The sequence below is a fragment of the Osmerus mordax genome, chromosome 14, assembly GCF_038355195.1.
Source record: "Osmerus mordax isolate fOsmMor3 chromosome 14, fOsmMor3.pri, whole genome shotgun sequence".
Taxonomy (NCBI): Eukaryota; Metazoa; Chordata; class Actinopteri; order Osmeriformes; family Osmeridae; genus Osmerus; species Osmerus mordax.
This window is the reverse complement of record NC_090063.1, coordinates 3,949,397-3,976,814: the sequence shown is the minus strand read 5'-3', so window position 1 is coordinate 3,976,814 and position 27,418 is coordinate 3,949,397. Positions and strand designations below refer to the sequence as shown.

Below are 27,418 nucleotides of genomic sequence, written 5' to 3'. Positions count from 1 at the left end.
CGGGGGCGAGAGAAGGAGAGAAATATTGGGGAGAAAGAGTATGCGAGATGGAGGAAAAAAGAGGGGGGGGGGCGGGAAGAGGGAGAGAAAGAGGGCGGGATGTCTCCAAGAGATGCTGATAGTTACATAATAAGTCTGTGACATGACATGCCTTTGCTCTGAGACGTTTGTACTTTGTGACATCAAAGCGAGCTAATGTGTGTATCATTAGGGTCTGTTTATAGATCAACAGGCATCCTTCACACAGATGTGGGTGTGTGTCCCTTTCAAGGGTCAGGATCAGAGAGGTGGGTGTTGCCCACTTGTCAGAAGTAACAAGATTCTGATAAAGGTATAAACTCATTTTAGAAAAGATCTGTACTCTTTTCAATCCGTCAGCAGAAATGTACTATTAATCATTTTTATAGATATATTATGTCATGTATTTTGTAATATATGTATTTCTAATATCACGTGGGTTCTAATTTGGGGTTGGACCATCCAGTTACCATCCCGCCCTACAGGACCACTCCAGGACCAGAAGAGGTCTTGATGATGGCTTCAGGATCTCCAGAAGTTTCTCTCAACACAACAACTGAGAAGACATAGTATATAGAGGAAATTTCCGCAACAGCAACATCTTGTGTTCTCAATAGCTGCCATTTTAAAGTACAATGGATTCATCATGACAGGGTCAAAGACCTTTGGAGAGCTTCTCCATTAGAAAGTTGAGGTAAAGTTTGTTGGTTCTGTAAAGCTCAGTGTCCCTGACCCCCAAACCCAGCCTCAACATTCTTCATCCAAACAGCCCAATCCCCAAAGAAAAAAAGAGTTTGTGAAAGTAATAAAAGTGAAAGATAAACTCGAGGAGGCAAAAAGTAGTTACAGTACACCGAAAGTAGCTCTTTCCGTTCCACAGAGCTAGTGTTTGTGGCGATACACATTTCAGATATACTGGGGTGAGTCTGTCATCATATTTCAGCAGGATGGAAATCCAATAACTTGTATATATGCGGTATATTGTTGAGGTTTCTCATAAAAGAACTGCGTTTTAATGGCTGTTATTTATATTTGGGTCGGACAGGTTTATTTTGCACCCCCACAGAAATCATTACCGTTCCTCCTGGGGACGGAAGGACGAAGGGTGGAGAGAGGACGAGAAGGGGTGTAAGGAGGACGAGAGGTACGAGGAGTGGAGGGAGAGAGGGGCGGTGGTGGAAGGAAGAGTTGAGATGGGAGGAGGGAGGGGGGGGTAGGGCGGGTGGGGCAGGATGGAGGGTGAGAGGGATGGGGAGTAGAGGGAGGGAGGGAGGGGCGAGAATAGAGCATCCCTCTAGTGTATGAGTCAGCGCTATTATTTCTTCTCTTTATGGTTATCCCTCTGTGTCTCTCTGTAACCTTCCGAGAGGTCATTAAAGCTGAAAGAGAAAGAGTCGTATGAGACAGAAAGAGAGAAAAAGAGAGAGAGAGAGAGAAAAGGAGAGAAGTTAACCAGGAGAACATTGCCCTTGTGCTTTCTTTTTTACAAGATTCAACAACCATGAAGTTGAAGTTGTCAGCCATTGCACAGGGGTGGGTGAGGAGAGATCAAAAACAAGCAGTAGCTACAGTATTTTTTCTCCCATTGGGTAACAGCACAGACATTTCTAGAAAGCTTACTCATCGTCCGAGACGATCAATATCCACACCTACTGTACAGTGTACCTCCAACGAGAACCTAGAAAACAATAACCCTTTCACCCTTTTCATCAATGAGGTAATATCTGTCTGTGTAGACAGTGATTCAGATGTTGTATACTGTACAGCTCAGTACATTGGGTCTCACCAGTAATTAAGTCACATAGTGTTCCTGTGCTTTGTATGAAGTGGTGTGTGTGGGGTGTGTGTCAGTGCCTCATGGAAAACCAATCTGTATTAACACCCTAATGCTAATACAGTGAGACACCAACACATACACACACCCACATCTGTTCCCCTTTTCACCGCTGTTGCCAGACCCACAGCACCACGGCAGGTTGCATTGGTAATGCCCAAAAGCCGGTCCCTTTGTGAGTCGCAATAAAAACACTGCAACGTTTGAACTTCATGCAACCATTCGGTCAAAAAACATTCTACAAAAGCTACAGACACACACACACACAACCGTGCACCCACGTGGACGGACACACACACACACACAGAGGAAGCAGAGGCTAATCTCTGTGTGAACGTTGGAGGACGGTTCAGGGAACGGAGGGAATTAGACGTTAATGGGCTACCTGGAGTACAGAGGCAGATCAAAGAACAGACTGAACAAGCTCATCAAGGTCAGACCAGACATGTCCTCCTCTCTACCTCCTCTCTCTCTCGGGAGATGAAACTGAGGGAGGGAGAGGGAAAAGAGAGGCCGAGAGAGGGAAAGAAAGAGATTGGCGACAAAAGAGATATATATAGTACATCCAGTATATATACACTGTCGCTTGTTGGATGGAGCGTAAAGGAAAAGAGAGCGAGAGAGACGAGAAGAGGAGATCATCTTCAGGAGGCCAGCTCTGCTAGACAGCTGCCATGGAGTATGTTACCCACCCGCCGCCCTCAACAGAATGTCTCCCAAACATCCATTAAGAGGGAGAGAAAGAGAGGGAGAGAAAGAGAGGGAGAGAAAGAGAGGGAGAGAAAGGGAGGGAGAGAAAGAGAGGGGAAAAAATACAGCAAGCTAGAGAAAGGGAGAAGGAGAGACAAAGAAAAAAAGAGACGTCTGTGCTGCTCTAGGCTGACACTGCTCACTAACGGTTCAACAGATTGTGCGATGCCTTTTCTCCCCAAAGAGGAAGCATGAGACAAAGTGCTGAGGCAGCACAGAACGTGCCGGTAGACATCAACGGCAGAAGGTTCAAACCCGGAGCGAGAACCTTGGAATGAGATGAATACCATTTTAGTGTTTACAATCATGTTTTAATGCATGATATATTGACGCAAAGATACAGGTGATCCATGTACAACACAGCCCAAGAGAACACGGTGAAACAATAACATTAAAAAACACTCACAATAAATAGAAACATGACAAAAGGCACTGAAATATACGCATGAATTCACTTGACTATCACATCAACTAAACTGACATTCACATCTAAATAAACACACTTGTATTTCTAAGCTTGTTAACCAAGGACAGCAAATTAACCAATCCTACACAAATGTACAGTTTCTACCAATTGAGAAATTTGGTTATCTACCATGGTGGTTGGTGACAGTGTAGAACTATCTAGTTACACCTTAACCTGACTAAAGCAAAGCAAACTTTACAGGCAATGCTCACAAGGGAACATAACACCACAGTTATATTTTATCCGACATGAATATTTAAGTGCAATATTTTAGATACAACCTTAATTAGGCGCAGTGCTGGGGGACGGGTAGCACTGTTACAGTTATCCATCTCCCGCTAACAACCTGCCACCTAGCAACAGTATCCACTCTCATCAACATCCCATAATAAATGCAGCCGAAGTATGTGCTCGGAAATATATGTGCCCAAATAAAAGTGAATGAGAACATCCGCCGGACAGTCTGTGTCAGAAGGAGCTCATTTTGTCGTATTTGGTACGCTCGTTTAAAACGAACTCTTTAAATATTCATAAATTACAACCTTTTTACTTTCCAAAGGGCAGTGCCATAGATTCTAAACTCCAAAAGTACACGTACTGTACAGTATGCGACGTAGAGAAGTTTGTCCGGTCATCCTGCAGTCTCCTCTTCACCATGGTTCACTATGTGGTTTATTCTAGAACATCAGTGATCCTGGAGAGTAGCGATACAGATAACACTGACAGATTGCTGCGGTCTCAGAATCCCCCCCCCCCAAAAAAAAATAAAATAATTATCTCCCTCCAACGAAACAAAGTCCTTCAGATGGAAACAAATGATGGTGTGAGCTGGGCCGAGTTGGGGCGGGGTAGCGGTGGGGTGGGGGGGCGGAGGAGGACGCGCCCTCCTGACCGGAGCCCCTCACCTCATCCCTCATCGCTAATGTGTTTGCCGCGTCCCTCTCGCCTTGTAAATAGAGCTTGTCTGATGAATGGGCGGCCAGGGGTTTATTCTCCCGCCAGACCATCAGCCAGGGGCGGAGGGGGGAGCGGGAAGAGAGACCGGAGGGCCAGACCAGGCAGAGAGACCACAGAGAGATCGTAGCACGCCAGGCAGGGAGGGAGACCCGGGAGAGAGCAGAGAGAGTTGGGGGGGGGGGGAGTCTGGAGAAAGACAAACAGGGAAAGTGACCAGAGAGAGGCAGGCAGGGACAGAAGCTGGAGAGACCGGCAAGGAGAGAGACTGGAGATGGGGGAGAGAGGGAGAGAGAGAGTGGAGAGACAGGAGGAGGACGGGGTAATGAGAGGCATATCGGAGAAAGGAGTGAGAGCGAGAGAGAGAGGGAAGGAAGGAAAGGAAATGAATGGGAAACAATAAGAGGCTGGGGAGAATGGAGCAACCTGATTCTGTCACCAGAGGCCTCGGGCACCCAGCCACCCTGTCAGTCCTGAGGTGAGCCTCTCCATCTCTCTCTCCCTCCACCTCTCTTCCCTTCCCTCGCTCTCCCCAAACACACACACACACACACACACACACACACACACACACACACACAACCGCACTCAAACCCACGTACATAATGACAGCCTGTCTGGTCTAGAGGTATCACACTGGGAGAGGAGAGAGTCTGTTGAATGCCTGCAGATGACGTGATCAGAGATAACCGCAGGGGTCTAGCCCCTGTCCTCCATCAACCTGGGTGATGCATGGTCTCACGTCAAATAACGTTTTTGTAAATTGAATCGATTCTTAGCCTCCAGGCCTCACTTCCTGGTTTTTGGGACTAAGTTAAACCCCCCAGTCACTGCCTACACAATCAGAGGTAAACAATGTTTTCCTCAGCGCCGTCCTCTTCCCCACTCTCCGTCTCCATGGAGACTAGAGAGGTAAGGTCTAGCTGGGGGTTGCCGTCAGTCGGTGGTCCTGGAAAGTGGCCCACTCCTGTTGCCGTGGACGACCAGGCCTCCCTGACACATCTGTGTGTGTTTGCGTCTGTTTGAGAAACACAAAGGGGGAAAAAAGCACGCGTTGGGGACCGTTCAAGATCAAGCAGTCGAGAGTCACTAGCAGCAGTAATGGTTACCAATAACAGAGACATGATACTGTAACATAACTCAAAAGGAGGAAGGAGGTTAGCGACAGGGGAGGAGAAACACTAGACATATGGTCACCTACGATTGCCCACAGGTAGATAAACTGCAGTAATCTCATCTTTACAGCTTTCCCCGTTAACCTCAAAACGGACTAGTAATATTAACCACCTAAACTGCAGGCCACACACACACACACACACACACACACGCACGCACGCACACACACACACACACACACACACACACACACAAAGGGGAACAGTTCCTGGAGATCCATCATCTCTGCTCCATTTGAAAATGTCACTTTTGTCATCATTAGGACACAAGGAGGGGGAGAGGAGGGGTCTTAGAACAGGTGCATGGTCATAGCCTTGAAACGCAAGAGGAGTTGGCCTGGGAAACAGTGTGTGTACGTGTGTGTGTGAGTGTGTGTGTGTGTGTGTATGTATGTATGTGTGTGAGCATGCATGTGTGTGTGTGTGTGAGCGTGCGTGCGTGCGCGTGCGTGTTAGCGAGCGCGCGTGTTAGCGGAGAGCCCTGGGGTGGGCGGCGTCCAGCGTTAGGGCAGGTGTGCTGTCGCGGCCGGTGGTAATAGATGGCCGGCTTTATAAATCGGCCCATTGTGTGGCAGCAGGAATGTGTCTGTGTGTGATGCATTAGGCTGGCTTTGTTAGCTCGGCCCCGTTAGCCACACGCTAGCCTATTAGCTTTCAGTCAGGCCCCACACCGGGACTGTGATAGATGGGGTAGCGGTATCCTATCTCCCCTCTGGACAAAGACTCACTCACTCCCTGGCCTCCAACCAGGGGCTCACATAAACTTTAACGCTGAAGGTCATTCTATTGAGGACAAATAATAATAATAATGGAAAACTGTTTCAGCGAATATAAACAGATACTTAGCGAATGTAACATGAGGTGAATTATTATTTGGACCCAGGACTATTGCAGCGGAAGGGCTTAGTGTTTGTGCTGCGTTCCATTAATCTATTTAGAGTCTGAACTTCTAAACTGATCAGGATCTCTCCGTTCATCATTTTTCTTTCTACCGGGTAGTCTTCTTTGGTAGTCATCTCTTTAAGCCGCAATCCCCCCATTGCTACAGAGGGAATATGTGATTGCTTTCATCTGATCAAAAGTCGTCTCAGGAAAAGTTATTCAAACTTTTTTCTTTATTATCACTGCGCGGAAACACATTATGGAAATCCAATGAAAGAAGAGTGTGTGAGTGTGTGCATGTCCCCGTTAGAGTGCGTGCGTGCGAAAACGTGCGCTCCCCACATCTGCAAGCGGGAACCAGAAAGGCGCTTTGTTACCTGTGACTGTTGAAGATTAGCATTTCAAAGAGACTGTTCATACTTTCAGCCTTCCCTTCATTTCTCATGGTGATGCATTGGCTTCCTAGATGAACAGTTAGCACCACTGGAGTCACCTGATCCGGCAAGTGCAACGGTGAAAACACGGACTACCCCTCCGCCGGGAAACGGGAAGGCAACTCACAGAGGACTGTAAGGTACAGCAGGCCGCTAATACACAGGAGGACGGGGACTTCACGGAGGGGGGGATAATGTTCGGATGACATCGAGATGACGTCGACAGGAGGGGGGAACAGAACGGACGCATGGATGGATTGAAGGGGGAGGCGTATAGGTGACGGATGGAGGGATGAGTAGACGGATGGAGGGATGAGTAGACGGATGGACGCATGAGTAGACGGATGGAGGGATAGGGGAGACGTATAGACATTCAGCGGATGGGGCGTGGGGAAGGTGTCTCCTAAATGGATGGAGAGATGGAGAGACGGATGGATGGACAGACAGCTGGGAGCATAGGGGAGTCCTGTGAGTTTGGGAAGGTGTGTACAGGAGGGTGTGAGTCTGAATTGGAAGGCGACTGAAAGCCACGAAGAGACCTTTGGACCAAAATAGACGAGATACAGGCAGCTCCCTAGGAGCAGTGCATTGTGAGACGGATTTCAAGCGACCGGAGACAGGTGCGTTATGGGTAAATGTCCGGTTGAAGGCGACCCTAGCCTTGTGTCCGCCTTGTCTCGTTAAGCCTTGTGTAGACTTTAGTTTCGCCAGGGCTCAGGACAGGTCAATACCTTCAGAAAGGTTAACATCCTGATCGATGGCGAGCGATGGTCCAGCCTGCTGCATGCGGTACACAGCACAGCTTCAAAGTCCATGTATTGTACATGAATATAGTTTCCATAGTTACCATAGCATGCTGGATACAGCGGATTCCAGAGCATATCCCCGAGCGGACCTGGTTGATCCGAGGGTTTTAGAAGAGGGTCGACTCCGGATCAACCAGGTCCTGAGGCCTGGGCATTCGAAACGTGTGACGTGCCCAAACCAGAGCGACACCCGGGCAGACGCACGCAGATGAACATCTGAATGAACGTCGCTCATTCCGCGTCCCCTCTTCTCCCTCCCTCCCCCCTCGTCCATCCGTTTCTCCCTCCCGCGATGACAAGTCGTGCTGTAATGAGTTTTGTAATGATTTTCCCGATCAATGCTCCAATCAGTCAGCCGTCGGCGGCGAGATGTGATTCACGCGCTCTGGTCCTCCCCGCCGGTCGATAGATAGAGACCCCATTGATTTTGCTTTGCCTTGGCGTTAGGAGAGGGTAGGGGTGGGGATCACAGTGGCTTCTGGCATGGAGAGGCTGTGGTTGGGGTGGGGGGGTGGGGGGGGGGTGGTATTTGTCAGGAGACACTGATTAACTAGGAAAGAAAGACAGTCAAGGTTTCACATCGGAAATGGGGACAGCCTTGAGACAGATGGGCAGCGAGAGAGAGAGAGAGAGAGAGAGAGAGAGAGAGAGAGAGGAGCGAGAGAGGTAGTAAAGGGCACAGGTCATGTTTACATTCCTTCCCTGAGAGCATAACATATGAGATCATGCTGTGTGTGAGAGAGACAGAAGGAGAGAGATAGAGAGAGAGAGAGAGATAGAGAGAGACAGAAGGAGAGAGAGAGAGAGAGAGAGACAGAAGGAGAGAGAGAGAGAGAGACAGAAGGAGAGAGAGAGACAGAAGGAGAGAGAGAGAGAGAGAGACAGAAGGAGAGAGAGAGAGAGACAGAAGGAAAAGAAGATAAGGGTCTTTGAAATAAGTCGACAAAAGGTGTACAGTCTGTAAGGTGTACAGTATAGTACAGTACAGTACTGCCTGCCTTATGTTCAGAGTGGTTTCCCCTTTGAACTCCATGTCACACATCAGACTAGCCAGCGCCACTTACAGTAGGGTACAATATTATACATAACACCACCTGTTGGTGACAACATAAACCCCAAAAAGGGCGTAAATAAGGATATGGTGCAGCATAGTGATACGGATGGTTCAATTACACTAGATACACTGTGTGTCCTCTTACCATTGGGTGTCGACTCAGTCCCTGGTCCCGCTAGTGGGCTGTAGAGGTGTCCCGTGCCCCGTGCCCAGCCTGGGGGGTCTGTGTGGGGCTGCAGTGGCTTGGCCAAGGAGGGCTGCCTGTGGCCCGAGCGCGCCAGCAAGCTGTTGAGGCTGTTGTGGGCGCTGGCATCGTCAGCGTAGCCCCTGGCAACATGGCGGTGGCGGTTGTTGAGCGTGGCGCTGGCGAACGCAGCCTCGTTTACGAACACCGAGCCGTCGTCTAGGTTGCCGCCTGGCTGACCGGGAGGGGGGCAGTCCTGGGGGAGCAAAAAGAGATGCCATGACGACGTAAACAAAGCCGGAAACGGGACCACATGCACATCCGTGGTGAAATCCTTTCGGTGTTTTCGTTAACCTCGATGTTGGTTTCGCTGTGACGCGAAGTCGCTCACAAACCTCATTCCTTATCCACATAACACACAAAGGATCCTAATCTCAAAGTAGCTCAAGTGCCTTTTCATCACGACACAATACCATCATAACCTACCGGCCATCTTTTAACGATCTGTGTCACTCGGGCTGGGAGCTATGTCATGAGGGTCCCTGACCACCTCATCCATACATAATGTCCTAAGAGCGCTGCCACACGCAGTGCAGGTCTATGCAGGAAGGAAAAAGGATGTCTAGACCAGAGCAGCCGAAGAGGATGTTGGTGGAACAGATGAGCACAATGAAGAGTAATAGTATCGTCGAGTCTGGTCTCGCCTAGCCTAGCCTAGCCTGCTCTGACCAAGCTTGCTCTGGCCTGACTCATGGACTAAATGGGCGTATTAGCAACCAATTAGCCACAATGAACACCTCTTGAGCACATTGTAGACAATCAAGATAACACTGGTAATTAGAGAGAGAGAGAGACGGAGGAGATGGAGATAGATAGAGACAGATATTTACGAGAGGCGAGAGAAAAAGCGTCCGTCTCTGCTCACTCTATACCTGACTCACTCTTTGAAATGTCGTCTCTGGTTTAACCATGGCAGGGGAACACAACGAGCACGCACGCACACACACACACTCCCACACAAACTATCACCGCCATCGCTGAGGCACTGCCTCGTCTACACTGGTCACGACTGAAAAGCAAAAATTGTCATACCTGCCTCTGCATTGCGAAGCTACGTACATACAGCAGGGCAAGAAGCAAGAGGAGGGACCGTCAAATTCTAGACCTCGTATTCGTCAACCCTACCAACCGGCTGAACACACACACACACACTCTCCTGCTCTACACCCCCCCCTCCCCACTGCCTAGTACACGGCAAGGTAAAAGCTGGATTCATTTCACTATTGACGTTTCTGCCTTAGCGTCTCTCTCCCTCTGCCCGAAAGAGGCAAAGGGCAGGAGGAACACTGTTCTCTTTATCCTCCTCGCTCCCTCCCTCCCTCCCTGCCGCGGGGGACATTTCACCGTGCCGCTTTTCAAACAAAGTGTCGATTTGAATAATTAAAGTCCTTTTTGGAGACGATTGATTGGTTTTCCGCGGTGTGCGCGCCCCTGGTTTTAATTATTTTGTCGGTGCTTTTTATTCGCTGCAGTTTAATTATCATCAATCATTAAGTTGTTTATTAGCGAAGGGGAGCCGCCGAGCACGAAGACGAATGACGCTGAAATTGCTCTCATTATCGCGGGTCATATATCAAGGACTGGACTGCGCTGCTCTGTGTGACTGAGAAGGCCACCATAGCTCAGGCTTCTGGCGCTGGGTATGAGAGAAGGCGGCCTTCTCATTAGCGGGTGTACAGTACATCCAGGTCTGCTGTGCCCTTGGTCCACACATTCTCTCTCACACACACACACACACACAGCTTTAGGCAGGGAGGGTGTTCCGTTGGATATTCTGCTTTATGGGGTCCCTGTGGACATTACAGCAGCACACAATCACACGCACGTAGGCACACGCTCCACACTCTCTTAACCAACCCTCCACCTCCCCACAGACCAAAACACGGCCATGACCTTTTCTCCCCCCCACACACACACACACACACACACACCTGCAGGCCATCCAAGGGGATGACCATGACGGGCAGGCTCCTCTGCCGGCTGTGCCTCCAGCTCTGCAGCAGCTTCTGCTGGGTCTCCAGCCTCTCCCTCTCCCTCTCCACACTCCGTTGGCCTTCCCTCAGCCTCTCCAGGCTCTGCTGGTACTCCTCCAGCTGCTCCCGCAGCTCCTCCCTCTCCCGGCGCAGCCTCGCCGCCTCCAGGAGGCAGTGGCTCTCGCGCTCCTCCAGCCTGCTCTCCAGCTCCCCCTGCTGGCTGTGGCGCGCCTGGCACTCCCTCTCCCAGCGGAGGCGCTCCTGGCGGAGGCGGCCGTGGAGGCGGGCGGCGGCCGCCACCTCCTCGCGGCGCTTCTCCAGGTTGCGCTGCTTCTCCTGCTCCTGCAGGGCGCCGGCGCGGAGGCAGGGCGGGTGCGGCGCGGAGGCGGAGCTCCGGGGGGGCGAGCGTTGGGCCTCGCGGAGGAGGAGCCGCTGGACCTCGTAGCAGCTGTCCTGGATGGTCACGGCCGCCTGGGTGGAAGGGGTTTGAGGGCGCTTTTTTTAGCTCAAATTAACTTGTTGTAAAATTACAACGTCACCTTTAGCTCTTTAATCGCTATGAAAGACCAAATGTATCCAATAGCATTGCAAGGCAAGACAATAGGACCCATTGTACATAATGTATGTAAATGTGGTCTTATCGGCAAATGTGTTTTTTGGAGAGCTGAAGGTGATGTTGAAATTTTTTAATCGGGTCTTACAGGGTTAAAAAGGTGTGTTCCACTGGCTTTGTGGTGTTGGTGTGACTGACATCAAGGGCACCGAATGTATTGCATATTAGATGTATTTCATATTAGCTGCTACATTGAATTGAAGTTAGGACCGGGTAGGATTCAAACTGAGAGGACAGAGACCATACGGTTCAACCGTCTGTGGTTGCATGTGGTCCCAACAAGCGGCAGTTTTTAGTAAGGGGCATGTGAGTATTTGACTACAAAATGTGAGGGCAACATTGTGTTTTACTGCACAGGCACTAGACTTCAGAAAAGTGTGTTCAGAAAAACAAAACTACACCTACACACACATCTATCATAGAACGCTTTGCATGTGTGACTAGGTAGAGGAAGGAGGTATATTTTTATATGAAAATGGGTCACTGAACATGTGGTGAACGCGCACACACACACACACACATGTGCACAACCACACACACACACACACATCCAGGATATTAACCCAATCTCTATGAAACAACATCCTAGGCACAGTGAGATAAAAGCAAGCCCTTGGTCTCCCACTAAGAATAGGATAATTGGGTTCCTTCTCCGGCAACCTGCATCCTACAGCTTCAGACAATGGCGCTGATTGTTGGAAGCCTGTTTACAGAAGCTGCAGGCAGGCAGGCAGGCAGGCAGGCAGGCAGGCAGGCAGGCAGGCAGGCAGGCAGGCGCGCACACACTAAGCCTTCATCTGCGGAAACCTGAGCACGCCTCGAAAATAGGAAGTGTTTGTGCCTGCCAGGGGCTGAGAGGGGTTTGCGTGGAATTTAAATGAGAACTTGAGTGGTGGGTGACAATGGGAGCTGAGGATGTCTGGAGGGTTAGTGCATGCATGTGTGTGTGTGCATCCGTTTGTTGCTTGCCAGGTGTGTGTGTATACAATGTGTGGCCGTGTGTGTGTGTGTGTGTGTGTGTTGGTGCATGAAGCTTGAATTAGACTGAGGTAATTGTGATCTGTGGTGAGTCACCAAATATGGTGTGCTGGGCTTACCTGTAGACTGTACAGCAACTGAGTCAGGCTTTGAACACTTTGAGCAACCTGTTATTGAAGGACACACACATACACACCACCCATACACAAACACACACACACCAGGTAAACAGAATGAATCATCAACTTCCGTTTATCAAGAGCTCAGTTTCTGGTTTCACATAACTCCATTTAATACCACAGCAACCATCCCAGAATATCCTAGATATTCTGGCTCCTTCTTCAATCTACTTGACTATCAGAACATATAAAGTTAATTCCTTCTTGAGGCTGTGCCTCAAGAAGTCTCGGTGATAGAAACGTGTGTGTTCAGTGCTCTCTCCCCTCAAACAGAGCCTACTTCAGTCTATCGTGAATCTATTGGGGAGTCAGGTGGCTGAGTGGTTAGGAAATCGGGCTAGTAATCAGAAGGTTTCCGGTTCGATTCCTGGCCGTGCAAATTGACGTTGTGTCCTTGGGCAAGGCACTTCACCCTACTTGCCTCGGGGGAATGTCCCTGTACTTAATGTAAGTCGCTCTGGATAAGAGCGTCTGCTAAATGACTAAATGTAAATGTAATGTATTGTTCTGGTGAATATAAGCAATTGCGGAACTATAGCTCCCCCTACAGGCCATATGGTGTCACTACACACAACACACGGCAGACAGTCAAAACTACCTCGCTCACTCGCTCTCTCTCTCTCTTTCCTATCATGCTTCTTCACCTAACACGCGGCACCGAAAGCTGCGAACGATAGCACAAATGTAGCATGGGGGAAATTGGGGTATAACTCTCTATATCCATTTTTAATAACACGGCACCCTTGAGGATTAAATTGCCTCTAACTTCATTACGAGGCAATCAATAATTCACCACATTAAGACCGAAATGCAATTCTGATAGACGTAATGAATTATTCACACAACTAGTGGCGATGGGGCCACTGTGCCAGCAAGGCCATCTAGCGGAAAGAACACGGTTTGGGAAGTGAAGGCTCGTAAAAGTGAGGGGTAGTGAGAGGGAGCAAATGGTAACCGAACACAACATCGCCAGCCGATCTACCACGGATATAGATTCACAAACTCATCATCATAACACCACTAATTGTTTTATGAAAGAGGTGCCTTCACAACCGTAATTGCTCCTTCAGGGGCCTGTGATGACCTCCCGTTGGTGTCATAAAGCAGCAATTAAACAATAGCCGAGGCCATTTACATCAAAATGAAATGTTCTAAGGAATGGATAGACGGTTGTGCCGATCCGTATCCCAGATGGAGGGCCTTCTATACCTTGAGGTTGATGTTACCGGTGTCTGGCGTCTGGAGGTGGGTCAGAGACTGCAGGACCAGGGCTTCGGAATCTGTCCAGCCCACTTCCCTGACCTCGTGCTCCCCAGGCGAGGGCTCTGGGTCCGAGGAGGGCCCCAGGGGGGAGGATGGGCTGCTGCCCAGGGATAGGGGGTCTGTCTCTGGGTCCCTGACGGGGCTGGATGGGGAGCAGGTCCTGGAGGTCAGAGTGGCTCGCAGGTGCTCAGCTGGGGAACACAGACATAGAGTGGGTAAGATAGGGTGTGTGCGAGTGTGTGTGCATGTGTGTGTTAGCACACATGCACACACATGTTAGCGCTCCAACACACACACACACACACACACACATGTTAGCGTGTGTGTGCATGATAGGGCATGTGTGTGTCAGAAAACAAGGTGTAAGTGTGTTTGTGTATGGCATTTGACCCAATATGAGCATGCATGTGTGTGTGTGTGTTGGAGCATGTGTGTGTGCTTGAGAGGGCCTGTGTGTGTGTGTCTCACCCTCTCGGAGCGCGGCCGTCAGCAGCACTGCGGCCTGGGGCACCTCCTCTGAGTGGGGCTGCACCAGGAGGCGGGGCTTGGGATGTGGCTCCTCCCCCCTGGCGCTGAGGGCGGAGAGCTGGGCGTAGACCTGGAGCTTCTCCTCCAGGCTGGAGCAGATCTGCTGGTCCTGACTGCCTAGACTCTCTGGAGGTGTCACACACACACACACACGCACACACACACACACACACACACACACAGTGTGAGCAGACACATCGATACACTCTTATAGATACATACACATGCATGTACGTACATACAATCACAAACACACACAAGCAGACAAAGAGAAAGAGCAGGAGAATTGGAGCAGACGGCCTCACCCTGCAGCTTGGTGATCTTTTGGACACGGGCCTCGGCTGCTCGTTTCTCCTCCTCTGATTCGCTGGTGGTTTCCTCCTCTTCCTCTGGACAACTGAACACAACACACATGGGTAAACACTGTAGCCATCACCGTCTGCACACAGACAAACTTGATGCGCTTGCTTATCTACATCTTAACGCTAACAACGTGTCTCTCTCTCTCTCTCACTCACTCCATTTCTTTCTTTCTTTCTCCCTCTCCTGTAGCCTGCTCTCCGGTATGTCTAGCTCTACAACCCCCTCTTTTATTTTCTCTCCATCTCGCACAGCCACACCTCTATCGATCTCACACACACACACCTCCCTCTATCACTATCTGTCTCACACACACCTCTCTCAATCACTGTCTCACCCACACACACCTCTCCCTAGCTTTCTCCATCCCACCACACACACACACAACTCTCTCTCGCTCTCTGCGTCTCTCTCACACACCTCTCCACGGCCTCCCTGATGAGCCTCATCCAGGCGTTGCGCTCCTCCTTGGAGGAGGTGTGGACCTCGTACATCTCGGGCCCCGCCGTCGAGGCGCTGATCAGGAACATCCCCCGCTCCTCGTTGGCCACCTCGCGCACGATCAGCTTCTGCAGCGAGATCACCGGGGGCTTCTGGTCCTGAGGGACACGGGGAGGGAAGGAAGGGGAGGCCGCGTGAGGTCGGCCATCTTGTTTTCGAGTCCTGCTGTGTTTACTTGTTAGTAGGATTGTTTTCCGTATTGTATTCTTTCACACTGTATGTGATTTAAATGTATATACAATGTATATACTGTATATAATTGATGGGCATTGATATAATGAAATATGGCCAGAATATATGGCATCTCAAAAGGTGGTCGTCATTTTACAAGCGGCCGTTATCATGCAGTACGACTAGTCTGTTGGAGCCATCGTTTACATTTTCTGTGCAGCTGAGAACTAAGCAGACAAAATGGTGAACGTGTTAACGGTGGTCCTTAACGGGAGGCGTACCACAGCAGCAAAGATGTACTTCTGGTCTTTCTCCTGTAGGAAGATGATTATGTCTGTGAGCAGAAGGGCCAGGACATCTGAAGAGAGGAGAGAGTGTGGGCGCGTGTGTGAGTTCAGACACCAAATACAGAATACGTTGGATAAAGTAGGTCTTGAAACTTTCATGTTTTTATTTCTTCTTCTTCGTTCGATTTTTTTCAGTTTGATGGCAGGTGACAACCAGGATTAAGGTGCGTTACTGCCAATGTTGAACACAAAGAAAGTCAAATGATTTAAGAGGCTCTGGGTTATTTACACGGTAGGGTCATATTCATATTTCGTGTTTTTATATTACGCTCATCTTCAATACTGGTATACCGCAACACCCCTACTTGAAAAACAAAAACTCAGTGAGGGAGTAGACAAATCAAACAGTGACATGTTTTTTTTTTTCTTCGACTTTAAAGTCCCTTTGAACAGTGAGTGACTGAGTGTGTGTGTGTGTGTGTGCAGTGAGGGTGCGTGGCGGACCTTTGAGCCGCCCCGTGGCGGTCTTCCACAGCAGCACCCCCTGGTGTCTGAGCGTGCGGCCTGGCCCTGGGATGTCCTGCCTGCGGAAGGTGGAGCCGTTCTTCAGCTTGGCCGAGCTGCGGTTCTCGATCCTGCCCAGCACGTCCTGCAGCCTCTGGTCCTGCTCGTACTCCCTGACCCGCAGGTCCACCGCAGCGATCACCTCCCGGATCCCAACCAGCGCCTGGGACAGGTCTGTGTGCTCCTCCGTGTCCTCTGACAGAGAGAGAGAGAGAGAGAGAGAGAGATAGAGAGATAGAGGGAGAGGGAGAGAGAGAGAGAGGGGGGGGGGGAGAGAGGGAGAGGGAGAGAGAGAGAGGGGGGGAGAGAGAGAGAGAGAGAGAGAGAGAGAGAGAGAGAGAGAGAGAGAGAGAGAGAGAGAGAGAGAGAGAGAGAGAGAGAGAGAGAGAGAGAGAGAGAGAGAGAGGGGGATCATACAGATCAGCATTTTTATCAAGAAAACAAAAGGCAGAAAGCCAGTTTTCCCAGGCCTGTCTTTCTCCCTGGGGACAGCAGGGGGCAGCAGAGAGGCAGACTCACCCTGGGTGTACTGCAGTATGCGCTCCAGCAGCACTGGGTACTTTGTGATTCGCTGGGTGACCAGCAGGATGCATTCTGGGATTTCTCTCCTCCGGGCCAGAGAATTGATACTTTGTTGCTGGAAATAGTAAAGGGTTAAGGGTTGAGGTTAGGATCAAGGGTTGGTGTTAGGGTCAAGGGTTGGGTCTGGGTTAAGCTCAGTCTTACACAGTAGCCATAATATGATGCTATTTGGGATTATTTTCATTAGCAACCGCTAGCTTAAGTCTGTGGGGAGTGGAGCGTCATAAATCGTCGGAAGATGATGTGAAGGTTCCAGAAGGATGTCAGGTGTGTTCTAGAGGGGGGGAGGGGGGGGCACACCTTGATGAAGAGCTGAAAGCGTTTGTTCTGCTGCTGGAGCTCTTTGAAGAAGCTGACCGCCTCGTTGTGGTGGCTGCAGAACTCTCCGTACACCTGCTTCATCCTCTCTGCGTTCTCCTCGGAAAACTGCGTGGGAGCAAAGCCACCAGACGCAAGTTTAACTCCGGTATCTAAATCTTTTTTTATATACTGTATTTCCACAGTTGATGCTTTTGTTTACTGATAATTAAAAAAAAAAGCAGTCATTTCTTTATTACTGTTTGTAGTAGTTTGCTTTGTATTCTGGCCATTGTTGAAAAAAGGACAACATTAAAGAGGTCACATCCCAACAACAAAGGTCTCAAATATATTGTTGTCGTGGCCTGACTAGTCAAAATAATAATTGACGCTCGTTTATTTGACATCAATTATTACTGTTATTCCGAGAATATTTCGAGAAACTCCTCCCACCTGTTGCAGCAGGACGTCTCCTATGTGCTGGATGAGGTAGTTGCCATGGCCATGGGGGTGGGCGGAGTTACACCGGCGTTCCCTCATGGCGCTGAAGAACCCGTGGTGGAGGAGGAGGAGCTCGTCCAAGCAGGGGAAGACCCGCCCCACGGCCTCGGCGTCCAGCAGCACCTCCTCTCTCATGCCCCGCCGGAACACCTCCGCCATGACGCACAGCGTCTGCAGGTGGTGCAACTCTGTCTGCATCAGCTCTGAGAGGCGTCAACACACACACACACACACACTGTGAGCTTTCACGAGTGACTGACGGCACACATGCCGTCTAGAAACGGGCTGACTTCGTTCCCCTCCGCTCGCTCGCTGGCTTAGCTCCCCTCTCACCGTAGATGACGTCCTGTCTCTTCACAACGCGCTTGTCCTGCTTCTTGCAGAACTTGTGCTCCACCGTCAGGCTCCACGACTCGGCCTCGTAGTCCAGAGCATCTGCCGCCAGGTCGCTTTGGAGACAGGCGTCCACACAGTCTACAGAGGAAGGGGGGGTACAGACATCTCGCATGACTAATAACCTTTTTTTTCTCCTTTGTCTTTTTACACTCTAAATTGTATTCCTGGCGTAGTTTGGCCCCTCCGGGCTTCCGTCCCTGCTGTACCTTCTCCGAGGGAGGAGTCAGTGGAGGTGGAGGATTCTGTGGCCTGCAGCAGCTCCTCTGATTGGCCAGACATCCTCCAGCTATCGTTCTCCATCTCAGGGCTCTCGCTGAGCCTGTTGAGACGATACAAGATACCATCACCCTCACCATCATCCTAAAACTCATCGTCACCCTCCTCACGAGCCCTAAAACGAATCTAGAGACAACTTTGTTACTTTGTCACTTTTCTAAAAGGGACCCGTCAACCGCGCTCCACGTCGAATAGCAGGAGGAGCGGACTGACCTGTCGGCGGCGCTCCTGGACAGGGGGCTGGGCAGAGAGCCTGGTGAGAGGGCGGGCTCCCGTCGCTCCTTAGGTGTCACGACGGACACGGAGGCAGACATGGCAGACGGCGACAGGCTCTCTCTCACCGTGAAGTCTGAGGAGAGGAGGGGCGGCGGTCATGCTTCAGGGGACAACAACAACAACAACAACAACAGCAGCAGCTGCGACGCACGGCAGGGGGACCTTGGAAGCGCGTCACGTGACTCACTCTGCGGGAGGGAGGAGGTCCTGCTCTTCGCCGTGGTCACCGCGTACTTGTCGTGGAGTTTCTGCGGGGCGGAGGGAGGGAGGGAGGGAGAAGGAAAGAGAGAGAGATACAGAACACTGTGACTTTCAGGAACCAACATGTGCAACACTGCTGTTGGAGCAGTCAACATGGATATTATCCGAGATGTTTTCACTCGCACGGCTGCCATTCATATGCACACACAAACACACACACACACACCCATATGTGGGTCAGAAGGGACTTGCCTTCAGACATGGCGGGGCCGACTCCTTGCAGCCCTTGTGAACCAGAACAGTGCAGCCTAATAGGGACACAGGTGCACAGTGCACACTTAGTGGGCATCAGTGGAAAATCCGAGCGACACAACCCCAAATTCTATTACATACCAAGTATTCTACCCCTGCGTTTCAATCTTGTTACACGGATGATCGACACATACACATCAGGCGGCGATAAAGATGGTGTTGCCACCCCGGCACAGCGGTGTTACTCACTGGCGCAGTGGAGCAGGTCCTTCCCCGACGCGGGCTTGTCGCACACAAGGCAGACCGTGGGGCCCGCGCAGGAGCCCGAGGAGAAGCGGTGGCCATTCAGCTGCCTGTCCTTCCCCTCTCTCTCCTTCTCCTTCCCCTTCCCCTTGGAAAACCAGGCCAGAGACATGACGGGGGGAAACATAGTAGGCAGCAGCGCGCGCTTCACACAGAGAAACGGCCCGGGCGCGGAGGGCGTGAATGCGGAGACAGCCGACACTCCCGTCCCCGAGTGGACAAGCGACCTCGTGAACAGCACAATGACTGATTCCACGCCTCTTTTTTTTTTTTTTTCTTCTACGTCTGTTAGGAAGTTCAGCGCTGAGGAAGTGGATGGGTGCGTCAACAGCTCACAGGGAGGGAGGGTGCGAGAGGGGGAAAGGACCGACGGGAGTTTCCAAACTCAGACCTGACTCATTCCCCTCCCGCGTTAATGATTAAAAGAGAGAGAGATTTTGACACAAGGACTCTCTGCTCGACCTTCTGGAAGATATTTTCTCCAAAACATTTCCTTGTTCTCCTTCCGGAAAAACAGAACAGGCCGATCTGGATCAAGGGGCACGGTTTCCTGGATGCCGTTTTCACTGTCGTCTGGACTATGGGAAGATCCTCCAATACATGGCCTCAGGTGCGGTCTGGGTCTAGAGGCTACGATCCCTGCTCCATGACTAACAGGATGTGGTGCTTTACGATGAGTTTTACAACACTTTACACAACACAATACAATAGGCACACCTATTGTATTGTGAGGGTCAGAGTGTGCGTGGCCGTGCGTGGACTTGGATCTCATACACTAGGAAAACAAACAAGCTTCTCGCGGTGTGTGTGTGTGCGCAGAGTCCGATGCCGTATTTACGTGTGTGCATGCGCACGTGCGTTCATCCTGTTCTTGGATGTCCTACTGAAACAAACACTGTGAGTGTCAGAGTGTTCCTGGTTTGCATATGCAAACACAGTTTTGAGGAAAGCGAAGGTACGTGTGTGTGCGTTGCGCTGGCGCGGGCGTTTACCTTGTTCTTGCTCCGCGTGCTCGACATGCGGCTCTTCAGGAAACTGAAGGTGCGGATCACTTTGTACTTCTCCGACTCCACTTTCGACGGGATGCTGTAGTTGTCCCACTCCTCCTCCTCGATCCTGCACATGCACACGCGTGTCAGGACGCACGCGCGTGTCAGGACGCGCGCGCGTGGCAGCGCCACAGTACGGCATGCACAAATCACATGCTACGCAGGTGGCAACGGTTAGACGTAAACATACACTGGGGACATTGGAAGACACAAAAGGAGTCCCACCGCCGTCAGACTGGCGGTTAAATCATTAGTCACACGTTTGCCCTCCGTAAGCGAGGCAGAAGCTCATGAGTAACTCGGGGAGTGCAAAGCTCAGGCACGATGCGTGTCGTCAACATGGCGGTTAGTTGGAAGTGCTGGTAGGGGGGGGTCACAGCCCACATGCAAACGTCGGCATCTCAGATCAAGACTGTCTGCTCGAGTCTAGACAGACACACCCGTCTCCCCGGTCGGGGTGCTGCTGGTCAGACACCCGAGGGAGTGCGGGGGGCAAACGACAGGGCCGGAGAGGACCAGTCCATAGGACCAGACAGTCCGGAAAGTTTGTTCTCAGTAGTGTTGTTGTGTGAAGATTAAACAATTACAGTCGGTTAGAGCGGGTGGACAGCAGGTTTAGTTAGACACGCACTTACACACACACACACACACACACACGTATGTCCTACATTCAGTGATCCGGTAGAAAGCCAATCATGGTTAATGAACATATACGATAGAGCGTCTACACTGGGAATCTCAAAGGGTTAATCGTGAGGAAGTGGTTTGTGTTGCATTGTGGGTAGTGGAGTTCAAAGGGAGTGATTAGACGTTTAAAGCCAAATAGGCATGGCTGGGGGGGGGGGACTCTAAGGGAAGTAGGTGGGCACCATGAGGGTTTTGGGGCGAACTCTGGATGCCAGGGGGCAGTGCCCACATACTCTTTGAGGAACTCTGAGAGGGTGAGGTGCTGGAGGGATTCTGCCAGCTCAACGCTGCCCTCATCGTCTGCCGACTGGGCACGCTTCCGAAACTTGATCTCCCTAAAGGAACACAGCACACACACACACACACACACCCTTGAATGTCCTGATGAGGAACGGCAGACACACAACTTTAGGATCAGACGCACAACACACACGTTACCTTTTGCAAGAGCACACGCAAAACCCAAACACACTTTAATATCGATGATGAGACCCACACACACACACACAAACCTGTGAAACAATACGACACACACACACACACACACACAAAAAAACATAAACACGCACACAAATTTCTCCCACACTCTCCGTGTCCCCCAGCAGGGGGTGCTGTTTCCGTGTGGAAAAGAGGCCCTGCCAGCAGATGAATGGAGGACAGGGCCAAGCAGCTGGCACGGTGCCTAAAAAGCTCTCAAACAACAGGAGCACTCTGAGGCAGGAAGTATAAAGGATGTGTTCTCTTTGTTCGTCCCCTGTCTTTCAGAGGGCAGTAAAATCCTACTGGCCTGTGTCTCAATGCAGCAGGGAACTCCAAACAAAACACGAAGCATTGTGTTCGGAATTTGTTTTGAACTGCGTATGTAAAACCAAAGCAACTGGGTTTTTTTTCTCCCCATTTTCCATTTGCACGTCTTTTATTGGATCGCGATTGATGATCACACATGCGCACACACACACACACACACACACACACACACACACACACACACACACACACACACACACACACACACACACACACACAGACACACGTAGGGGTCTTTTGAAGCAGGTATCGGTCTCCGTGCGTCACAACCGGGCTATTCCGAGCGACTGATCTGAAACCAGCCTTCAAGGCCTGACAGGGACAAAAGAAGTTTGATGAAGAGAGACAAGCGTGAACTTCAGAACAACGCAGAGCCCTCGCTCACCGAGCAACCAAGTTGCCATAGTGACCTCACTCCGCTCACAGACCAGAGACAATATCAATGGGAGAGTCTGTGACATCGTAAAGGTAGAGTAACCGCTTGTCACTCTGAGAGAGCAACATTAAAGACCAGGGGAGAGCAAAGGACCATAGGAGTCAGTAAAACAAGTGTTTACAGTATAAACAAAGGGTCAAATGACTAATTTTTCATGATAACTTTCCACAATGTGTGGAAAATACAAATGAGGTTTTCAAACGATACACTTGATTCATCGAGAAGGATTTGGAAGAATTCAAACGAATTCTGTACCTGTACTTGTTACAAATGGCAAATAAACTCAAAACTCGTGAAAGGGGAAACTGGTGTTGTCCACGTCAGCGAATGAATGAGTACCTTTTATCTTGTGGATGGTCAGTCAGACTGGAGGCTCTCTGTTCTGTGGACAGGAATAGAAAGATAAAACATCTACCACACGTGCTAGAACTCAACTATATTAACCTTTACACCAACACATACTCTTACCATCACATATGTATCAATTGTATTGTGATAAATTGAACATGGATTCTTTTTAGCATTAATCCCCCCCCCCCCCACACACACTTGGTTCTTTATTGAGCATCCTAGCTACAGTGTTTCCCCTACCATTATATTACCATTATTTTATTTACACAACGGCATGTCATTTCTGTCTCTACATGGTCGCCCCCCCCCCCCCCCCCCCCCCGCCCTCCAAAGCTGTAAACCATGGGGAAAGACTGAGCTAGTATCATCAGCCATTGCTATGTGAGGATTCTTATGACTAACTACACACTCTTCCTGGTTCTGAATTGGTTAGAGGATTTTCACATACAGCCCATACAGTCAATCAATGACACCGCAGACACACCACGAGGTGGAAACGAGAGCAATATTCCAGACAAGCAGACATATGATCGGTAGCTATGCCAGCCTTGGCAGAGGACCGTGCATGACCACAGAGGAGCCCTCTGTGCCAGCCTCACCACCAGGCCACCCAGAGCAACCATGCTGTCTGTCCCTGTTTGATGACATCACTGCCGACACCCACACACGTCTCTGCTTGATGACACCCGCATGGAAGGCCGCAATAGGGTTGCCCTGCGATTAGACGGAGACAGCCAAGCCAGCGCATGCAAGAGGTCAACACACACACACGCCATGCACGGTCTCGGCAGCTGAGGGCTAAGGTGAAGTACTTACTACCAGGGTGGAGCAGAGACAGAGATTTAGACAGAGAGAGGGCCTGCAGGAGAGATCTGCTGTGGTAGAGGTTGTGGAACACGCCATCTACAAGGCAGAGTGGACACAGAGCTCACTACAACTGGCACTCCCAGACTCCCCTCCTTTCCGTCCTCGGGATAAGAGCTGATCTGACTTGACCGGATGCGTGTCAGCTGGGTCGAGGAGCACGGGCCTCGGAACTATCCACCCAGATAGAGATCAGGGATTACCTCAAGGGAGGAGGAGGGTTGGGTACATTGGGCAAGCAAGGTCCCTGCTGCGGTGGTGACACAGCACCGACAGTCCAGTTCAGTCAACACCTGATAGATTTACACTGGATTTGGAAGGTGTTGCTATTTTGCGTCGTCTTATCGGTCTGGTATACTTTGGGTTTTGATGAAAACCAAAAAGTATACCAGACGAATGCAAAATGATATCCATTGTGAACATATCAGGGTTAAGTGTATGTAGTATTAGTGACACAAAAGGTGTTGTAGTTAGTAACTTCATGAAAGCAGACTAAACTACAAGTCAAGATAAATGTTCACACTACCCCCCCCCACCTCCCCAATGGCCACCCCCCCAACCCCTGCCCCTGGTCGACTCACTCTCACGACGACAAACAAGTGAGAAACAGGAGCAGCCCTCACACAGTTCAAAACAAGCGTTTTCCCAGAGAAGTATTCTAATAATAAAAAACTAAACAAAACAAAAAACAGGTCAAAACAAATGAGACGTCGCAAAGGGAAACCCCCCCCCCCCCACGAGACTAAGTTAACAAAGCTGAGCACATTTTCCGACGGTCGTCATGCCGACGCTGACCTGAGCCGGGGTTGGCCGCTGGGTTGGAGGAGGAAGAGGCGGAGGCGTGGTCTCGGGTAAAGTGGGCGGGGCGCAGGCTGACCTTGGAGGAGGAGTAGGAGTAGGAGCGCAGGCGGAGCCCCGGGTCGACCGCGCCCTGGAACGACACACACACACACACACACACCCTCGTGTACTAGCCCTTCTAGAAAGCTCCGTTCGTACCCAAAGCTGTCTGTGAAGGGCTGAAAGACCTGGGGGAGGGGAGCTGCGTCGACGGGTCCCCTGACGGGTTACCTTGGAGGGAGCGGCCTGGCCTGCCGAGGAGGCGGAGTGCGAGCGCATGCAGGCCAGGTCGGGGGAGGGCTCCGCGGTGTCCCTCTCGTCCCCGCTGCTCCGAGGGTCCGAGGGGAGGAGCGAGAGGGGAGACGTCGGCCCCGGACCTTCACCCTCGCCGTCCTCACTGTCCACCTCCAGGGCGACCAGAGTGGGGCTGAAGGGAGACGAGGGAGAATGGAAAACGTCAACGCACGCTATGGATCCTTGGACACGCACGCGCACACACGCACGCACACACACACACACACACACACACTCTGAGAGGGCCAATACCTGTGGCACTTGATGTCAGTCGATCAGGGGATAAGCCCTGTTATTTTTGAACAAACCCTATAGATTTCAGTGACAGGGCAATGGACGAATAGGAAGAGACTTCTACCTGAGGTCACAGGGCTCCAAGGACGTGGCCTCCATTTGGTTGGTCAGGTCAGAGTGCGAGACGCGTTTGAGTCTGGCGAGGGCCTGGTCGGCGGGGGAGGAGGAGGGGAGGAGGGGGTGGGCGGACATCGGAGGGGCCAAGGGCTGGCCGTCATCTGATTGGAGGTCGGGAGGTGGCGGGGGCGTGTCTGTGGCCTGGAGGAGGGATTCGGCGTGCGCCGTGTCCCACGCACGGCTGTCTGTCCCAGAGCTGTCCCTGGTTACCCCGGCAACACTGTACATCCCATCCACATCGTTCCCCTGCAGTGGAAAAAGACAAATGCACAGACAGAGTGTAAGACAGAGAGACAGACAGACAGATGACGAAAGAACTACAGTTAGGTCCATAAATATTTGGACATTGACACAATTTATCATTTTGGCTCTGTATACCACCACAATGGATTTGAAATGAAACAATCAAGATGTGCTTTAAGTGCAGACTTTCAGCTTTAATTTCAGGGTATTTACATCCAAATCAGGTGAACGGTGTAGGAATTACAATTTACATTTTACGTTACGTTACATTTTAAGGGACCAAAAATAATTAGACAAACTAAACTAATTTATAATCATAAATCTAATTGTCACTTTTAATACTTGGTTGCAAATCCTTTGCAGTCAATGACAGCCTGAAGTCTGGAACCCATAGACATCACCAGACGCTGGGTTTCGTCCCTGGTGATGCTCTGCCAGGCCTCTACTGCAACTGTCTTCAGTTCCTGCTTGTTCTTGGGGCATTTTCCCTTCAGTTTTGTCTTTAGCAAGTGAAATGCATGCTCAATTGGATTTAGGTCAGGTGATTGACTTGGCCATTGCAGAACATTCCACTTCTTTGCCTTAAAAAACTCTTTGGTTGCTTTCGCAGTATGCTTCGGGTCATTGTCCATCTGCACTGTGAAGCGCCGTCCTATGAGTTCTGAAGCATTTGGCTGAATCTGAGCAGATAATATTGCCCGAAACACTTCAGAATTCATCCTACTGCTTTTGTCAGCAGTCACATCATCGATAAATACAAGGGAACCAGTTCCATTGGCAGCCATACATGCCCACGCCATAACACTACCTCCACCATGCTTCACTGATGAGGTGGTATGCTTTGGATCATGAGCAGTTCCTTCCCTTCTCCATACTCTTCTCTTCCCATCATTCTGGTACAAGTTGATCTTGGTCTTATCTGTCCATAGGATGTTGTTCCAGAACTGTACAGGCTCTTTTAGATGTTTTTTGGCAAACTCTAATCTTGTCTTCCTGTTTTTGAGACTCACCAATGGTTTACATCTTGTGGTGAACCCTCTGTATTTACTCTGGTGAAGTATTCTCTTAATTGTTGACTTTGACACAGATACGCCTACCTCCTGGAGAGTGTTCTTGATTTGGCCATCTGTTGTGAAGGGGTTTTTCTTCACCAGGGAAAGAATTCTTCTGTCATCCACCACAGTTGTTTTCCGTGGTCTTCCGGGTCTTTCGGTGTTGCTGAGCTCACCAGTGCGTTCTTTCTTTTTAAGAATGTACCAAACAGTTGATTTGGCCACACCTAATGTTTTTGCTATCTCTCTGATAGGTTTGTTTGGATTTTTCAGCCTAACGATGGCTTGCTTCACTGATGGTGACAGCTCTTTGGACTTCATGAGAGTCGAGAGTTGACAGCAACAGACTCCAAACACAAATACCATACTTGAAATGAACTCTAGACCTTTTATCTGCTCCTTGTCAATGAAATAACGAACTCCCATGAGGGAATAACATACACCTGGCCATGGAACAGCTGAGCAGCCAATTGTCCAATTACTTTTGGTCCCTTAAAAAGGAGGGGGCCACATATCAAATGTGTTATAATTCCTACACCGTTCACCTGATTTGGATGTAAATACCCTCAAATTAAAGCTGAAAGTCTGCACTTAAAGCACATCTTGATTGTTTCATTTCAAATCCATTGTGGTGGTATACAGAGCCAAAATGATGAAAATTGTGTCAATGTCCAAATATTTATGGACCTAACTGTATATTCGATGCGTTGAGGACAAATCTTTTTCAAGAGAAAACGCTGAAAGACACCGCCTTTGCACCTGAGTCATTGGCGCGCTGTCCAATCGGGCGCGACTCCTTCCGTTGGTCATAGACACAGCAGAGGCCGCCTGGCCCTTCACTGTAGAACACACACACACACAGTGTCAGAACGGTTCACCTCAGCTTTGTCCTCATCTGTCCTCGTTCTCCGTGTGCTCTTCTTGTGTGCCGTCAAGCAGGAATGTGTTTTCATTGGCTGAGTGATTTACTGCCAGAGCTGACGCAGGATGAAGCAAAGCCCCTTTTGATAAAGGCAGACTCACCCTGATGTCTGTCACATGCCAAGACCCAGAGGACCAGGAACACACACACAGAGAGAGAGAGAGAGAGAGAGAGAGAGAGAGAGAGAGAGAGAGAGAGAGACAGAGACAGAGAGAGAGAGAGAGAGGGGGGGGGGGAGAGAGACAGAGAGAGAGAGAGAGAGAGGGGGGGGTGGGAGAGAGAGACGTTCCCAGAAACGGAGATAAACATATGTAAAAAGGATTCACAGAGACAGCAAGAGAATA

At 50.3% G+C, this 27,418-nt stretch overlaps 1 protein-coding gene across 1 annotated transcript in view; it reads right to left on the bottom strand.

The window, feature by feature from the left end:
- Positions 1-2,924: 2,924 nt before the first annotated feature.
- The window catches only part of arhgef28a (Rho guanine nucleotide exchange factor (GEF) 28a), a 43,849-nt gene continuing 19,355 nt past the window's right edge, over positions 2,925-27,418 (bottom strand). Inside the window, exons 10-37 of the mRNA XM_067251011.1 lie at positions 26,912-26,991; positions 24,805-25,103; positions 24,384-24,579; positions 24,108-24,243; positions 23,265-23,351; positions 22,437-22,479; positions 21,088-21,189; positions 20,111-20,234; positions 19,065-19,206; positions 18,816-18,871; positions 18,550-18,610; positions 18,300-18,435; positions 18,017-18,129; positions 17,748-17,888; positions 17,367-17,617; positions 16,917-17,042; positions 16,554-16,671; positions 15,975-16,229; positions 15,465-15,541; positions 14,932-15,110; positions 14,457-14,548; positions 14,092-14,277; positions 13,570-13,814; positions 12,301-12,348; positions 10,549-11,061; positions 8,519-8,813; positions 4,581-5,040; positions 2,925-4,550 (exon numbers count right to left, since the gene is read on the bottom strand). Of these exons, the coding sequence (XP_067107112.1) occupies positions 4,865-5,040; positions 8,519-8,813; positions 10,549-11,061; positions 12,301-12,348; positions 13,570-13,814; positions 14,092-14,277; positions 14,457-14,548; positions 14,932-15,110; positions 15,465-15,541; positions 15,975-16,229; positions 16,554-16,671; positions 16,917-17,042; positions 17,367-17,617; positions 17,748-17,888; positions 18,017-18,129; positions 18,300-18,435; positions 18,550-18,610; positions 18,816-18,871; positions 19,065-19,206; positions 20,111-20,234; positions 21,088-21,189; positions 22,437-22,479; positions 23,265-23,351; positions 24,108-24,243; positions 24,384-24,579; positions 24,805-25,103; positions 26,912-26,991 (4,277 nt within the window). The 3' untranslated portion in view covers positions 2,925-4,550; positions 4,581-4,864. The remainder of the gene's footprint in view (positions 4,551-4,580; positions 5,041-8,518; positions 8,814-10,548; positions 11,062-12,300; positions 12,349-13,569; positions 13,815-14,091; positions 14,278-14,456; positions 14,549-14,931; positions 15,111-15,464; positions 15,542-15,974; positions 16,230-16,553; positions 16,672-16,916; positions 17,043-17,366; positions 17,618-17,747; positions 17,889-18,016; positions 18,130-18,299; positions 18,436-18,549; positions 18,611-18,815; positions 18,872-19,064; positions 19,207-20,110; positions 20,235-21,087; positions 21,190-22,436; positions 22,480-23,264; positions 23,352-24,107; positions 24,244-24,383; positions 24,580-24,804; positions 25,104-26,911; positions 26,992-27,418) is intronic.